Genomic DNA, 15,401 nt, shown 5'->3' with positions numbered 1-15,401 from the left:
GGAGAAACCAAGGTAACGATTAAGTCCACCTTGTGAAATTGACAGCACAGGGCTTTCCCCCAGAAGCTCACTGAGGCAAGAGAACAACTGGATATCTTTCCCTCATAAGCGCCAGTCAATCATTGACAATGCAATTCCTCCCCGATGCACCATAAGCGGAACGTGAAAACGGACTGCAGAAGGAGACTTCGCTGTAGCATACCACGAAAGAAGAAGTAGGAAGATGATGTTTTGAAGTAGTGAAGCTCCCGTTGATTCTTTTCCTCTTTTTTCTTCTTTGTCTTTTTTGGAAATACCTGAACTGAGACTAGGATAGACACGACAAGGGATTTTTTGTTCTTTCATTGCAAGGAACCGCCGGAATGACGTTCCTTGATGATTAAGGGGTCCTCGTCACCCTCAACCAATCGCCATTGTTTCGTCAATCCTCGTTGCGAAGTCCAGATGTTTACCACTTAGCCTCGGTGGGCTGGGCCTCAGCCCAGCTCTCACCAGCAGGAGCGGCAGAGCTGGCAGCCCAGTCGCCACCCTCGGCCTCCCAGCTGGCAGCACCAGCAGCAGCGCTAGCAGCAGCGAAAGCAGTGCCAGGAACACCGGCACCGGCACCGGCAACATCCCAGTTGTCACCAGCGAAGCCGGACTCGATGGCACCAGCACCGACCTCCTCAGCGCTGGCAACCTTCTCCTCGACGACCTCCTTGTTCTCCTCAGCCTCGGGGTCACGGTAGAAGTACAGGTCGACAACGACGTCCCAGTCAACCTCACGGGAAGCGAGGGTACCACGGAGGCGGAGGACCTCACGGGCAAGGAGCCACCAGACGAGACCGATGGCGTGGCGACCCTTGTTGTTGGTGGGGATGGCAACGTCGACGAAGTCGGTGGGGGAGTCAGTGTCGCAAAGGGCAATGACGGGGATGTTGACGTAGCTGGCCTCCTTGATGGCCTGGGCGTCGGTGCGAGGGTCGGTGACGATGATCAGGCGGGGCTCCTTGAAAGAGCGGGTGATGTAGTTGGTGAAGTTACCGGGGGTGAAACGACCAGCAATGGCGGTAGCACCGGTGTGGGAGGCGAACTTCAGGACAGCACGCTGGCCGTAGGGACGAGCGGAGATGACACAGATGTCGGCCGGGTTGTCGATGGCGGCGATGATACGGGCAGCGAGGAGGATCTTCTCCCTATAAGTTCGCGCGGCGTTAGGCAACGATTCTGGATAACATGCGCGTATTAGATTGCCTGATAAACATACCAGGTCTTGCCAATGTTGATGACATTGACACCGTCGGGGCGAGTCTTCCAGAGGTAAGGCTCCATGTGAGACTGGAGGTTCTTGGACCCGAGGTGGCACTGAGCTGCGAGGAGCATCTCAATGTCCTGGGAGGTGGGGTTGAAGATCGGGGGGAGCTGAGAGGGGGCCATGGTGGGCGATTGATATTGCAAAGATCGATTTGAGTATATCAATCGTCTGGCACTTGTCGTGGTGGTGGTGACGGGGAGACGAACGCGAAGCTGAACTTTTGGCACCGCGCTTGAGATGGTCGATGAATTTCGCTTGCCCTTTGTGAATTTTAGGGCTAGGGTTACCTTGGAAGAGCCTCCGATCCGCCCGGGATATCACGTGCAACTCCAGGTCCCGATGCGGACTAGCGCAATTCGGGGCCTCGAGATTTTGGAGACTTCCAATCTGAGTCCGCGGCCTTTGATGCGAAGGCGCCCGGAAGTGCTATTTGTTAATCGTTGCGGTCACTCCCTCCCCAGCTCGTGAGAATGCCTCCCCGCATTCTACTTCAGCCCTCCCTGAGGGCCCTCACTGGTAAGCACTGTCTTGCTGCCTCCCCCTTCTGATCCGCGCCGAGTAACTGACCGGGTTGTCGTTATCCCAGGCCCTTCCTCCGTGCAGCTTCCCTTTGCCGCACTGTCGCTCAACCCGGCCAAAACCTCCGTGAGAGCTGGGTCTACAGAGTCCCGAGAGCGCAGACGCCATGACCCTTTCCTAATGGCGCAGTCTCGCCAACGCAAGGCCGCCAACATCTCTCGCCAGAAAGCCCTCACCAAAGAGCGCGAAGGGTCTGTCGGCGACCCCGTCCAAAGTGAACCGACGCCCTTCATCCAGGAACTTAGAAAGACGCAAGCAACCTTGCAGGACACAGACCTCAATTACTTCGTCACATCGGATGGCCTCAATGAGGCGTTGGAATACTCGAAGAACCTGACATCACCGATTCGGAACCCGGATCGCGACACTGCTGATCCTCAGCTCGAGAAAGAAGCCACCGAAAAGCACCTTCAGGAACATCGGAATGCACAGGAAGCCATCCGTCGTATTGTCAGTGTCGCCAACGGAAACACAAAGGACCACATGCGTCTTCATATTCAGAAATGCATTGAGACCTTTGGCCGGCATAAGACCGACAGCGAATTGCCTCCCAAGCCATCTGGCGTATCACATGACTCTGCGACTGTTCATCTTGAGAAAACCCCCCGGGTTGGTCCGGATACTGGCTCTCCAGAAGTGCAGGTTGCTATTCTCACGGCAAAGATCATGAACTTGTCTAGACATCTCCAGACGACGAAAAAGGACCGACACAACAAGCGTAACCTGCGTCTACTTGTCCACAAGAGACAGAAGTTGCTTCGCTACTTGCGGAGGAAGGAGAGGGGTGGCCCCAGGTGGCAGAATCTGATGGAGAAGCTGGGTCTCTCGGAAGCTGCCTGGAAGGGTGAGATCTCCATGTAAATTAGCTCTTTGGCGCTTGTATTCTACATATCTTCTTTTCTTTGTATTTCCCCTGCTCAAGCTTAATCTCAGCGTGTAACCTTATGTATCGATCAATGGGCCCTTCCTGCCATAGTGTCTATGACATAGAACCGGTGGGCATTATGTGCCCATTATTCATACTTCGCCACTTCTGTGTTGTGATCCGCTGTAAAAACGTCTGTTGTATGTCTTTTGTTACCCTTTTTGCGCCAGACCCTGAAGTGCCTCACCGGACTTTTCTACTCGTTTAATATCAATCGTATTGTTTCCATTCAGACAATACAAGTAGCTGTAGGAGTAGCAGGGTGTTACTACAGGCTCCTAGTAGTACTACTTTCTCTTGAAGTTGGCCAAGGGCGGCAACAGCAGTCATTGGGTGAAATCCCCACCGCCTGGTGTTCTGCCGAGACGTCACCCCCCGAGTCGCAAAATTCCCGCGCAAAAGTTCCCCCAAACTTCATCTTTCTATATCACGACCTTGCTCGCCGAGGCAAGTGAATATCGTCGACTGCCTCCGGGCGCTGATTTGACGCGTCATAACCAACTTTACCCAGCAACACGAGGTAACATTCACTGTAAGCCAGTGTTGTGTTTATCAACAAGTCAGTATTGTTTTTATCAACCTGCCTCTTCCCCCCCTCTCACTCTCTTTCCCTTCATCATTCCCATCCTTCCGTATCTTCGTCGATATCGCACTTGCGCTACTGATTAACATTACTTCGATCTCTCCTTTGCACGATTCTTCAATCCATCGGATTATCTTCTCTCGCAGGTACTAACTTGCCTTACAAGTTAGATTTAACTATCCTCCATAACGTCCCTTTGCTCCGCGTTTTCCAAGATCTCAAATCGCGTTTAAGCGAGACGATCTTTCTCCTCATACCTTCTGATTAAGGTACCGCGTCGCCTTAAGATTACGGCAACCTCTAGGGTAGCTGCATCGCCTTTTGTCAACCTGTCCTCACACCTTTTTGTAAAGGTTTCTTCCATTACGTTCCTGTCTTACCTCTTCTCATATCCCGCACCCTTCTAGTCACTCAGTTTGTTGGTGGCTTTGTCTCAGATTGCTGGTTTTTACCAGCCTGAACTGAAGACTTTCTGCTTTTACCTTCATCACAGTCAAGATGCGCACTCGTTCACAGCAAGCTTCGCCCGGTGGCTTTGTGTCACTCGAGGAGAATGCCCCCCGTCGAACCAGGTCTGCGAGGAATGCTGCGCACCAGGAACCTGCAACGTCAGAGCAACCCCCGACCCGTGCAAAGTCTCAGCGCGCACCTAAGAAGACTACTACTACTACTACCGCCAAGAAGCCCACAGTCAAGACCCAGACACGGAAAGCTACTACAACGAAGCGCACGACGCGCCAGTCAACACGTAAAACCGACAAGCCCGTTTCAGACGAAGATAAGCAGCCCGCCCATACAGAGGAAGATCTCGCCACGGATACTACAGCTGCAGAGATGACTACCCCCACGGAGGACCCGAAAATTGTCGACCCAACACCCGCACTATCTGAGAACGATACCCCTGATCGTGAGTACATTCCCTGTGTTTCTCACCCCCCTATGGTCCCCCAATCCCCAAAGAAGTCCCAGGAGATCGATTGTTTTGATGGCCCGGATTCCCGGGGTATCAGGGCTGCCTCGTGTCTCGAATCCTTCATCGACGAGCTTAGTAGTGTCGGCTCGCCTCTCTCTGAGAGGTCGAAGACGCCATCCTGGACGTCGAAGGATGAGACCGAGGCAGCCCTGGCACCGCGTCCCGCGCAGGAGTCGGGCGCCACCAACATTGAGACATCGGCAACCACAGAGAGAGTCTCGCTCCCGACTCCTGCCGCGGAAGAGCGCACCTTTGAGCCACCTGCGGAACCAACCGTGGCGGAGCCAAGGGGAGTCACCGTCGTGACATCCCCTGAGCAGTTCAACACTGCCTCATTGGCTTCCGCTGCGGGCTCCGGAGGAGTGGTGGTCGTCGAGGACGAGCGGGTGGGCGCACTTATTGCGTCCTTTGCCAGATTGTCCTTGGATGATCTCGCGCCTCGCTCGTCCAATGAAGCGGCTGCCATTCTGATGGAGTCGACTACCGCGTCGTTCGGAGAGCCTGTTGAGCCCGCCCGCGTCACTCGCCGAAGCCTTCGCGCTTCTCGACAAGAGTGGATTCGGGACTGGGCTCAACAGGTCCCTTCCACGGGCTTCTTTCATCCCATCACAGGGCAGCTCGTGGAAGGGCCGTCGGCGTCGGTTGAGTTGGCGGGTGATCTCGCGTCCAACCGTGAGCCCCCGACCCGTTGGTTTGGGGTCCTGGACTACATACTGCGAAGGCGACGGCGTGAGGTTCAAGTGATGTCGCCGCTGCAGGAAGAATCGCAGAGTAGTCCCGGCCCCGGCTCAGGGGTTGTTGCTCTCAACGCGGTGGCTCCCCGGGGAATCCGGGCAAAAAGGCCACAAAAGAACAAGGGGCTAACAAACCCGCCAGTGACCCGGAAGCGTGCCCGGGCAGATTCAAGCGACGAAGAGACCCAAGGCCCGCAGACGCCTGCCGCAAACAAGCGGCGTAACCTTGGCCCCCCCGGCAGCACGCCGTATCGACCCGCAACCCGGCCACGCTCCCTAACTGCGAACATTACTCCGTATTCTGAGAGACTTCGGAGACGGCAAGCCGAAAGAGATGGCCGTATCCACTCCACCTCGCTTCGCGTATCTCAATTGCTGGCCCAGCAAGAAGCTGACCGGCGCCGCCAGGCAGCAGAGTCTTCTGCGCCCCCATGCTCTGAGCTGCCGCGTACCACCTTTGATTTCTCGCTTGATAACGCTCACGAAACCAGTCATGATCAAGAGCAGTCGCAAAGCTTACAGGAACAGTCTTCTACGCCCGAGCCGCCGGCCACTCCGGAGCGCCAGAGTGGTTGGAACCTCCGTGGTCTGCTCAACTCCGTACCTCGCACCTTCACAAGGATCCTACCCTCTTTCAGGAGGACCCCCGAACCTACTCAAGTGCAAGGTATGTTCTCTTTTGATCTGCATTGGGCCATATAATTGATGAGAATTTAGCGCCTCCCCAACCATCTTCCGAGCGTATTGATCGGACGCAAACCTCTCAGGCGTCCTCTAGTGTTTCTCAGAGCCAAGCACAGAGTAGCCGGAGATCCAGCGAGGAGCCACCTCAAAAGCGCCGTCGCAAGTCTTGGTCTCTCTTTGCGCAACCCTTTGATAGGTCCCTCTACCTTGGGGACATCCCTAAGAAGGATTCAGCAGCTCCGTCTTCTGCTCCGTTACTGTCTCGCCCCGCTTCCAAGCCATCAACAGAAGAAACAACACCGCAAGAATCAGCCACGCCAAACGCCCAGAAAGATGTAGGCGTAGAAGGTCAAGATTCTCGGGAGCGCGAGGCAGAAGAACAGAAGCAAAAGAAGCGGAAGCGCTCCCCGTCGCCTGACGTGATTCCCAACCCTCCGGGGTGCAGTTATGGGCTGGACTTGGATTACTTCTGCTATAGCTCTGAAAGCGAGGATGAGCAAGAAATACCGCTGCCACGAACTGAGCCAAACAAATCTGGTCGTTTAGCTAAGACAGCTGTCCGCGGCGCCTTGCGCTCAGAGCGGCATTCGTCGAAGAAAGTCCGCTTCGATGCGAGTCCAGAAGATACACCCTCCAAACTCCGATTGCGTGCTCGTGCAACCGACCCATACCGTGGAAGACACTTCATTGGAATGGGTAACGATTCTGAGAATGCTGCCCCAGAGTCTCCCACCCCCGCTCCCCATGCCGCTGATGAGTCTTCAAGCCGCCGTCCTGGATTCGTCCCAAACGTTCAGGGAACTTTCCAGTTAGATTACGACGCCTTCTCAGACGAATCCGAATCCAGCGGGGCCTCTGCTTCAGCAAATGTCTCTGCCTCCGCACCTACCCCTGCACCTAGCTCACCTACCGTCACTCGGGCTAGTATCTCCGAAAGGTATGACATAATGTTCCTTGTTTCTCAAGACAAAGATTGGCTAACCAGCAATTCTCTTTAGTGTGCCATCTACAGAGTCCCGCCAGACTCCACGTCAAGCGGCTCCAGCCCCGTCAACTCCTGCGAAGATTGACGAAGAGGCTCTCGCCAGAGCTCGCTCACAGGCTGAGAAATACAAGCCTAAAACCCCTAGTGGCCTTCGTACTGCAAGCAGATACTCGAGTCCTATGACTGCTACACCCGACACAATCTCTGCAACTGCCATCGCACCCGCAGTCACATCAACACCATCCACGTCCGAAACGGCACTCGCACCTGCGCCTGAGCCCGAGCAGCAGACTATTGAAGATTTTGGAGACGATGAATTTGCCCGTGAGGCTCAGTGGCTCTATGAGAATTGCCCATCTGGAGACCTCAATGACCTTGTGTGGCCTCAGCCTGTAACATACGAAGAGCAAGGTTTCAGTCCCGAGGTGATCGATCTTGTCAATGAGATTTGGGATCCCTCAACAGTCGACTATGCTTATACCAACATCTGGAAGCCTGGCCTTGACGCGTTCAGGCGCGAACTAGAATCCGGCGCATCCGAAGCTGCACAAGCATAAATGCAATTACGGGCACAGGTTGAAGCAATAAATGCTCTTAGCCTTTCAAGATGAGTACGCTTTTTCTATGGATTAAGCTGCACAAAATTATCCCTGAGAAACGATCATTGCCGGCAGCAGACTGTCCCAGAGATGGTTGTCATGGAATGAGCGTATTACTGACCAACTGCAATATGAGCAGTTGCAGTCTTTTTCTTCCAAAAGTAGTGTCATTTACTACCCTTTTCTAACTCCAATGTCTTGTCATGGGCATCGTTCAATGAGCGGTTTGAAAGTTCAGTATTCGGGGGAGTTTGTTTCGCCACGTTTATCTAGTGGTCTTACAATGCATGGGCATTTGTGTATTTGAAAGTTGCGTTGCTTTTTGTATCATTAGCATCTTAGCGGTTGAAGGCAACGAGGTTGCATTTATGTTATTAGTTACACTGTCCACATTGCAAATGTACCAGTTGAAATGAATTTTCCATTAACATCATCGTAGCAGAATCAATTAAACTGCATTATGTCCGATGCTATCTGTAGCAATACGAGCTACTGATCCTCAATTAAAAGCAAGCAGGCCACACCCTATCGTCCAGCATTCGGCGAACTCTACTACCCTGCGAGGCAGCAGCGTTGAGTATCACGAAAGGAGATCGATGCTCTAGTAACTCTTTGCATTCGAAAGAATCTTGAGATACAGACGTGGTATCAGAGACAAGATGCCAAAAAATATAATGTATATACTACATGCCAATGCACTCGGACATATCAATCGATCAATCAAACCCCTCGAACTCATCATCATCGCCACCAGTAGCTTTATTTTCCTTATCTTTAGCCGCACGCCTGAGCAATCGTTCCTCTTCATTCTTCACCCGAATCTGCTCAAGCATCTTCTCCGTCTCGAGCACCTTTTGACGCTCTTCCTCCGTCATCTTCTCCCATTTGTCCTTCTGCTGACGCGCCTGCTTAGCCTCCCGACGCTTCAGCTTCTTATTCCGGTTGTCGAGATTCCTGCTCCACGCGACACTCTCGCTGGAGCGCTTCTTGCCTGCAGCCTGGTCGTCCGCGACACCGTTCTCGGCATTCTCCTGTACTTGTTCCTTTCGGCGCTTCTCGCGCTGTTTGTCCTTGTATGCGTAGTTTTCCCAGTCTAGTTTCACGCCAAGTGTCCGGTCGCCTTGGAAGTTTCTCAACTCGGGCATCTTGGGAAGCTTCAGCAGACCCCATGCATTACCTAGTCCTTCCCAGTCTAGGTCTGCGACGCGGAATATACTGCTGGCTTGGTGCTTGCTGTAGCTTCGGAACCAGCTGACGAAGGCCTTTTGGCCGCGGTCGTGTAGTGCGCGGTCTGCGAGGACGGCTTTACGAGCTGTTTCGGTTGCCGCGGCGGCGTCGGCGTCGGTTATGGTGAGGGTGTGAGGGTACGGTGCGACGGGGGTCTTGCGGACTTCGAGGAAGTTGACGTAGTCTTCCTCGCGGCCGGGGTGGAGGAGGACCACACTTAGACCCTTCCGGCCTGCACGTCCGGCACGGCCGCATCGGTGGATGAAGGTCTTTGGGTCCGAAGGGGGGTCGATCTGTATTACGACGTCGACTGAGGGGATATCTAGTCCACGAGAAGCAACGTCGGTGGTGAGGAGAATGGCGGGGGTGTGGGAGTTGACGAAGCGGTTGAAGTTCTTTTCGCGGACGTTTGCTTGGTGTTTACCGTGCAGGGGGATCAGCTGGAAGTCATCGCCGATGATTGAAGGAAGGATTGCGGAGAGGTAGTCGACACCCGAGCATGTTGAGACGAACATGATGGTCTTTTGAGGGGCGGGCTCGAGCGAGTAGAGGATGTGTTTGATGGCAGGGAATTTGTGAGTTGGGGGAGCTGTGAGGTACGTCATTTGCAAACTAGTATGGTTGTCAGTCTAAGGACGCTTTGATAAGGTAGAAATAATGGTACGAACCTGGCCGGTGTGCGTTTATCCTGAACACCTGACGTGCCCTTTACCTTGACCATGACTTTGACGGGGTTGCGCAGACCAACCCGAACAATCTGATCAACAGCCTCACTGACACTGGCACTGAACAACCCCGTGCGCCGTTGCTTGGGGAGGCGGCGCAAGATGTTCTGTAGTGTATCCTTGAATCCCAGATCCAGAAGTCTGTCCGCTTCGTCCATGACAAGCATTTCGAAAGACGATTGAGGGCAGTGGACATGGGGCGAAGAGAGCAACTCCAACAGTCGTCCCGGTGTAGACACCAACAGATTGGGAGACCGCTTCAAGAAGGTACTCAAATCCTCAGCTGGGGTGGTAGAACCGCCGAGAAGGAGCTGCGGGACAACTTTGAGGGTTGATGAGGGGAATTTCTGACGAGGCGCATCGTCGTCTTCATCGGAGGGTTTGAGACCGGCAGCGGATGGAGGATGGAAGGCGAGCAACGATGTCAGGACGTTGTAGATCTGCGATGCGAGTTCTCTTGAGCGCAACTGTCAGTACTGTACCGCGATCTCTTCACAAGACGACCAACCTGGTTGGAGAGATGATGATGGCTCCGACATGGTGTTTCTTGAGTGGTTCTTCCAGGCGCAAAAGCTTCTCGACAACTGGAATCAAGAAGGACAAGGTCTTTCCACTTCCCGTGACTGCTTCAACCACAACATCCTTATGCGCCATGAACAAGGGAATCGCAGAAGCCTGGACGGGGGTCATGCGGGTGAAGCCCATAGAAGCAACGGCATCCAGTACCCATTCCGACAGGGCGGGCGTCACTCCATCCCATGCTCTGGCAGAGGTGCCCGGGGGTGGTTTGGGGGCCATTGTGAGTGTAGGCTGTATTCTGTGGTCCTTCCGAGTCACAGCCTGGTCCCAGATCAATGCCAAATTGGGTAGAAGATGTTGCGCAGATCCGCCGTGGAATCTCGATCTTTTTTTGCTGATAATTTTTCCTTATCAGAAACGCGGCGATTAGATACCGGAGGCGGTGAGATCATTCTGCAGGTGCACACGTGATGGACCGCGGATTCGGCGGAAGGAAATCCAGTCAGCTGAAAGTTCAGCTGAGCGTCAACAAGCATCAACTGTCAATCTGCACGCATCGGTCGCCGGTGCACCTAAAGATAGGAGCGCCGACTACGGTTCAATTCTCTTGACTCTATAACTTGCGCTTTTTTTGGTGGTTATGCCGATCCTCTGCTAAGCGTGGCGCATCATCCGAGGCGGTGTTTCTGCCTGGTGCTACCATCATCATAGAGCCTTACACTCATAATCTACCGTATATTGTCAGGAACATCCTCTGTCGCAATAATTGCCCAAGATTTCGTCGTCAACAGTGTTCAGTCTGCCCATACTCGGCGCCTGCTCCTCCAACCCCACCCTTATCTCTCCGCGACCGCTATCCGGGCTGATCCACGGCCCAATCCTCCCACCTTTCTCCATACCTGCAGCCGATATGCCTTCTGAACCCGGTTCCATACCGGAGACTCCTCGAGTCATTCCTCCTTCTCCCGCTTCGTCTGAGCGTCGATCAAGCTCGGGCGATTACTTTGGACCTACAACACGCTCCGCAGCACGACGGCAGCGACTTGGGGAGGTAACGGAAGAAACACCTGATACTTCAAACTCGGATTCGAAGCGTTCACGAGCGCGGTCTCGCAGCCCAAAATCTCCTGAGTCTACAAGGCGCCGTACCCGAAAATCTAACCCGAAGTTGCCCGCTGGAAAGCCCAAGAAACAGACGAATGGTCATGCGGAGTCCAACGGGTATCTATCACCTATCGCGAAACCCGGCGGCAGCTGGCACGACATCTCTCGATCACCTTCTCCTCTCGGTCTCATACCTCTCCACAGCCGTTATCGCTCCTTTATACACCGTCATGAGATCCCGCGCAAACTTCTCCATGTATCGATCGGCTTCCTAACCCTCAACTTGTACAGTCGCGGCATTCAAACCCTCCAGATTACACCATGGCTCTTCGGAGCTCTCGTACCGATAGCTACGGTAGATATCGTCCGTCACCATTCCACCAAGGTCAACAATATATATATCCGCTGCGTGGGGGCTTTGATGCGCGAGACAGAGGTTTCCGGCTACAACGGTGTGATCTGGTATCTTGTGGGCACATATGCAGTGCTGCGCTTCCTCCCCAAAGACGTCGGAGTCATGAGCGTACTGCTCCTCAGTTGGTGTGATACTGCAGCCTCCACATTCGGTCGTCTCTACGGCCGTTACACATTCCAGCTGCGCAAGGGCAAGAGCTTCGCTGGGACACTGGGAGCCTGGTTTGTGGGTGTCCTGACCGCAGCCGCATTCTGGGGATACTTCGTACCTTATATCGGAACCTTCCCCAATGACCCGGAGGGATCGTTCATGTTCACCGGTCAGCTTAACCTTCTTCCCAGCTCGATCAAGAACCTCATCGGCTGGACTGCGGACACCCCCAGCGCTGTCATTTCGGGCCCGTTGGCCCTCGGCGTTATGAGCGTCGTCTCGGGCTTAGTCGCCGCTGGAAGCGAGTTCGTGGACATCTTCGGCTGGGATGATAACCTTACTATTCCGATCTTGAGTGGTATCGGATTGTGGGGTTTCTTGAAGGTCTTTGGTTGAGCGAACTACTGCAGCTCATGCCGTTATACCTCCCCTTTTTTGTTCATTATCACAGCTCTGCCATGGCTTGGATAGTCGCTGAAGCGCGCGACAAGCCGCGAGCCGCAGCGTCGACTCATCATTCATTTCAACCCTCTTTTCCTTTTCCTCTGTTCAATTACCTACCTATCCTGTCTATTTCTTATACATACACCCGATTACCCCATGACCAACTACATCACCACTCCTCTTCTCTTTGAGCTCTCACTCGATTACCCCCCTGTTTTGCACTACTCTGAAGGGGAAAGACTTTGGAAATAATTACTTTGGCCCGCAGAAGGACTTTTGTTTAATGATCACTTAGATAGATATCCTGGATCGGCGTGGCTTTGGCGCTTGCAAATCTACACAAACACACGGGCTACTATTTACTTTTAATATCCTGTATAGATGTTGTAATGACGTGCAGTGACTACTTTCCTCATGAAATCTGATATGTCCAGACTTTGATGTATACCATGACTTACATGCCAGTGTAAGAAGAACATTATTCGACTCGGGATTGGGTCCCGAAAGCGATGCGCCTATAATGCATGTCCAAGAGATTAGAGTAAGGCAAGACTTGGATCAAGTATAGTATAAGACCAATGCACGATTTTCTCATTGCTGCTCAAGTCAAGTCCAAGATGCTCACACGGGCGATCCGCTTCTTCTTGCCGCGACTGGTTTGAGTGTCGGTCGTACTTGCAGCTTCTGCAGATCCAGTTTTTGAGCTAGTGTCTGTCGTCCAGAACCCGTCGTGTACGACAACAGATTCAATGTGTGAGACTGTCGACGGACAGTCGTCTGGTTTTCCAGAAGATTTGCCTTTCCGAGGCTTGAGCTCCGTGGGCTCGCTCACTGAGGACAATGTTTGTGTTCGACTCCAGGGATTCTCACGATCCCGGCGCTTTCTTGTATCTACAGCATTATCTTCTTCTGATATCAAAACAGGCTCGCCGTTCTCCACAGAAGGCGAAGGGCGGGCAATGCGCTCAGCGGCCCCAGCAGGGCCCGACCTGGTGTTACACACCTTCTTCTGGCGCGAGCTTCTTCGAGGCATGGGCCCAATGTCGTCTAGGCATATGGGTTCTGTGGCGGTTTTGCGCGCTTGCGCGTCATCCAATGCTATGGAAGATATCGCTCGTTGTAGTTCGTCAACCTCGCAAGAAGACTTCAGTTTGTCTCCTTTGCGCCGGGGTTTCGATGCATTTTGGCGGCCTGCATGGTTAGGAGATATCGAACGAAGTGCAGGCTTCTTGTCGTCTGTCGCATCCCCCTTCCGCGTACAACGTTTTGAACTTGATTGAGCATTCTTCTTGGTCGGCGAAAGAGCTGGAGAACTCTCTGCGGAAGACAATTTCTTTGTCTTTCCGGTGGCATCTGTCAAAGCAGGTTGTCTTCCAGCTCTGCCGCGTGCTCGGGTGGTTCTGGGTGACTGCTGTTCGATAGTTGTGTAGGACGGTGCATGACTCAATGAAGAAAATTGGTCGATTAGATCATCAAGGCTCGGCGAATCGTCACTTGAGTCAGTCGATGGCTGCTGCTGTATAGATATGTCAGACGGTGATAGCTTCCTTGACAGATTAGGAGAATCTTGAGACTGACGGGAACTCGACAGGCTGGGTACAGCAGTTGCTTTGGCCGAGACTGCTGCCTCTAAGAGCTGCGCACTTTTGTGGCGGGATATTTCGGTTCGCTCCTTCGTGAGGGTTCCATATTTCAAGATGCTACCTCGCTTCATGTTCGGGTCTATAGGCCCTTTTTTCCTAGGCCCTGTCTTTCGCGTCGCTGTTTTCTTCGGTGCCGACTTCTCAGCTTGCTCTCGTTCCCAGTTCTTCACGACTTCTGGGAGACCTATCGTGGCTATGGTTTCGAATACCCACACCTTTTCAGAGGCATAAGGATCATAGCGCTTTATGACACGTTTCTTTACCGGGGATTGAGGCACAGATACCGCATTATCCTCCAGTTCCTCTTCCTCGTCCCCTGAGGCCGTCGACTCTTGAGAAGGAAGTGGAGGATTTGGCTCATCCGCAAGAATGTCCAAGCCAACAATGTCGACAGGAATCATATCCAGCTGAAACTCCGTCAAGCCGTCGGTACTATAGCTCGATCTGCTTTTATAGATCTTTTGCAGCATCGGCGTGTTGCTGTTCGACAACGTAGGGCAGTTCGCGGGAAATGCTGATGCTTGTCTTCCAAGGCGTAGTCGGTAGGACAGAAGCGGCTCAGAAAGTAATCTGGTCACTTTTCTAGCCCCAGAGCGGTAATTCCACTCAAAGGCGTCGGCAGCAAATCTCCTCAGTTCAACAACGTCTATGTCCTTGTCCCAAGCATTTGAGAGGTTATGTTGAAGGGTTCTGATGTCGCCTGTCGAAGAAACCACAGGATTTGCATAATATGACAAAATCGTCCGATCAGGAAAAGTGTCGGGAATTCGGACAGCCTTGTGCTTGGTCTGGAAGTAACCACTTTCGTTTTCTTCCAACTCATACTGGAGTCGTTCTCTCCAATCGCTTAGTCTGGCATCGAGCTCGGCGCCATCTGACTCAAGAATTTCAAGAAGATCTGCGCCAAAGCCAGCTTTGGCAATCTCGCCAGCGAGCTTGCTACCGCATTTAGGGACCCCCGACGGCAAGTAATCACCTCCACTCAACATGGCAAACAAGATCATGCCTGCACGATCAAGCTTCACACTTGAAGCATCACCAGCGGTGTTCATGCGGTAGCAGGTAACATGGGTTGCAGCCCCGGTGCTGCTGCCACTTTCCTTGGAAAAGCCCATGACGGTAAATGTTGAGCCAAACATAAGAGCGTCAACGTCATTGGTCATGACTGCATCAACAACTCCTGCTCTTTGCAGTCTTGCACACTCTGCTTCTGCCTCTCCTGGCGCCTCGTGACGCGGAAATCTGAACAGATCGACTAAGATCTTGGAGAGCCGAATGATTGGTGCACTTCCGTAACTGCGACTTGACACGGCTTTGCCTCTCTTGAAAGGCGGCTTGTTTTTGCCATCATATACAAAAAGGGGATGGATTGGAAGCGCTAAAATCTTCAACAGTCTGTAAAACAATGTTCGTAGCTCGGGGTTTCGACCACCCCGGCCAGCTTGCACTTGGAACAGCCATATCGAGATGTCCACAGCAATACGAATAGGCCTTGCTGTGCGCTCCAAATGGGTTATGGCCAATCTTGACAAGGAGATACGTTCACCAGCGCCGATGGCATGGATCAGCCTTTGTGGTCAGTGGATTAGCCGTTGAACTACTTGAATGAGTACTGTTTGCGCACTGGAAAGGGATAATATATTTCTCTCCCAAGTAAAGTTTCACAAAACAGCACCTACAAAACTGGCTGACTTACCCCGGAATCCCCATTCGGACAGCCTCCCTTCTTCCCAACTGTCAAAACCCAAAATACCAATAGAAACAAAATTGCACTGCAGCTCAGGTTCTCTCTGATGGCGAATACTTAATGCAGCGATG

The 15,401-nt window shown here is 52.9% G+C and overlaps 6 protein-coding genes across 6 annotated transcripts; 3 read left to right on the top strand and 3 right to left on the bottom strand.

Annotated features, from left to right (window-relative positions):
* Positions 1-61: 61 nt before the first annotated feature.
* On the bottom strand, positions 62-1,696 carry rps0 (40S ribosomal protein uS2). The gene is made up of 2 exons (XM_025701569.1): positions 1,247-1,696; positions 62-1,175 (listed from the first exon to the last, which is right to left on the bottom strand). Exons 1-2 carry the CDS (start codon positions 1,414-1,416, stop codon positions 449-451), a joined length of 897 nt encoding a protein of 298 aa, XP_025568331.1. The 5' UTR covers positions 1,417-1,696; the 3' UTR covers positions 62-448.
* On the top strand, positions 1,695-3,004 carry BO88DRAFT_400208 (mitochondrial 37S ribosomal protein uS15m). Its single transcript, XM_025705502.1, has 2 exons — positions 1,695-1,810; positions 1,881-3,004. Exons 1-2 carry the CDS (start codon positions 1,765-1,767, stop codon positions 2,732-2,734), a joined length of 900 nt encoding a protein of 299 aa, XP_025568330.1. The 5' UTR covers positions 1,695-1,764; the 3' UTR covers positions 2,735-3,004.
* An 875-nt stretch (positions 3,005-3,879) lies between these two features.
* On the top strand, positions 3,880-7,314 carry BO88DRAFT_420941 (uncharacterized protein; the record flags this gene model as incomplete). Its single annotated transcript, XM_025708474.1, has 3 exons — positions 3,880-5,755; positions 5,806-6,709; positions 6,771-7,314. The coding sequence occupies 3 exons, from the start codon at positions 3,880-3,882 to the stop codon at positions 7,312-7,314; spliced, it is 3,324 nt and encodes a 1,107-aa protein (XP_025568329.1).
* A 534-nt stretch (positions 7,315-7,848) lies between these two features.
* On the bottom strand, positions 7,849-10,211 carry spb4 (ATP-dependent RNA helicase SPB4). The gene is made up of 3 exons (XM_025705501.1): positions 9,817-10,211; positions 9,252-9,764; positions 7,849-9,195 (listed from the first exon to the last, which is right to left on the bottom strand). Exons 1-3 carry the CDS (start codon positions 10,104-10,106, stop codon positions 8,073-8,075), a joined length of 1,926 nt encoding a protein of 641 aa, XP_025568328.1. The 5' UTR covers positions 10,107-10,211; the 3' UTR covers positions 7,849-8,072.
* Positions 10,212-10,367: 156 nt separating this feature from the next.
* On the top strand, positions 10,368-12,217 carry BO88DRAFT_15619 (diacylglycerol/polyprenol kinase family protein). Its single transcript, XM_025701562.1, has 2 exons — positions 10,368-10,461; positions 10,573-12,217. The coding sequence occupies exon 2, from the start codon at positions 10,738-10,740 to the stop codon at positions 11,890-11,892; it is 1,155 nt and encodes a 384-aa protein (XP_025568327.1). The 5' UTR covers positions 10,368-10,461; positions 10,573-10,737; the 3' UTR covers positions 11,893-12,217.
* Positions 12,217-15,396, bottom strand: BO88DRAFT_15573 (crossover junction endodeoxyribonuclease). The gene is made up of 2 exons (XM_025701556.1): positions 15,280-15,396; positions 12,217-15,152 (listed from the first exon to the last, which is right to left on the bottom strand). The coding sequence occupies exons 1-2, from the start codon at positions 15,291-15,293 to the stop codon at positions 12,542-12,544; spliced, it is 2,625 nt and encodes an 874-aa protein (XP_025568326.1). The 5' UTR covers positions 15,294-15,396; the 3' UTR covers positions 12,217-12,541.
* Between the last annotated feature and the right edge of the window lie 5 nt (positions 15,397-15,401).

The sequence above is a fragment of the Aspergillus vadensis genome, assembly GCF_003184925.1.
Source record: "Aspergillus vadensis CBS 113365 unplaced genomic scaffold BO88scaffold_1, whole genome shotgun sequence".
NCBI classification, from domain to species: domain Eukaryota; kingdom Fungi; phylum Ascomycota; class Eurotiomycetes; order Eurotiales; family Aspergillaceae; genus Aspergillus; species Aspergillus vadensis.
Note: the sequence above shows the minus strand (reverse complement) of the source record. Positions and strands in the feature narration are given on the sequence as shown.

Excerpts from the sequence above, each read along its gene's own strand:
- rps0 (XM_025701569.1), bottom strand. The coding sequence starts at position 1,416 with ATGGCCCCCTCTCAGCTCCCCCCGATCTTCAACCCCACCTCCCAGGAC. Across the intron at positions 1,176-1,246 it reads ATCAACATTGGCAAGACCTG|GGAGAAGATCCTCCTCGCTG; the intron begins GTATGTTTATCA and ends GCGAACTTATAG.
- BO88DRAFT_400208 (XM_025705502.1), top strand. The coding sequence starts at position 1,765 with ATGCCTCCCCGCATTCTACTTCAGCCCTCCCTGAGGGCCCTCACTG. Across the intron at positions 1,811-1,880 it reads CTCCCTGAGGGCCCTCACTG|GCCCTTCCTCCGTGCAGCTT; the intron begins GTAAGCACTGTC and ends TCGTTATCCCAG.
- spb4 (XM_025705501.1), bottom strand. The coding sequence starts at position 10,106 with ATGGCCCCCAAACCACCCCCGGGCACCTCTGCCAGAGCATGGGATGGA. Across the intron at positions 9,765-9,816 it reads ATCATCATCTCTCCAACCAG|AGAACTCGCATCGCAGATCT; the intron begins GTTGGTCGTCTT and ends GTTGCGCTCAAG. Across the intron at positions 9,196-9,251 it reads GATAAACGCACACCGGCCAG|TTTGCAAATGACGTACCTCA; the intron begins GTTCGTACCATT and ends CAACCATACTAG.
- BO88DRAFT_15619 (XM_025701562.1), top strand. The coding sequence starts at position 10,738 with ATGCCTTCTGAACCCGGTTCCATACCGGAGACTCCTCGAGTCATTCCT.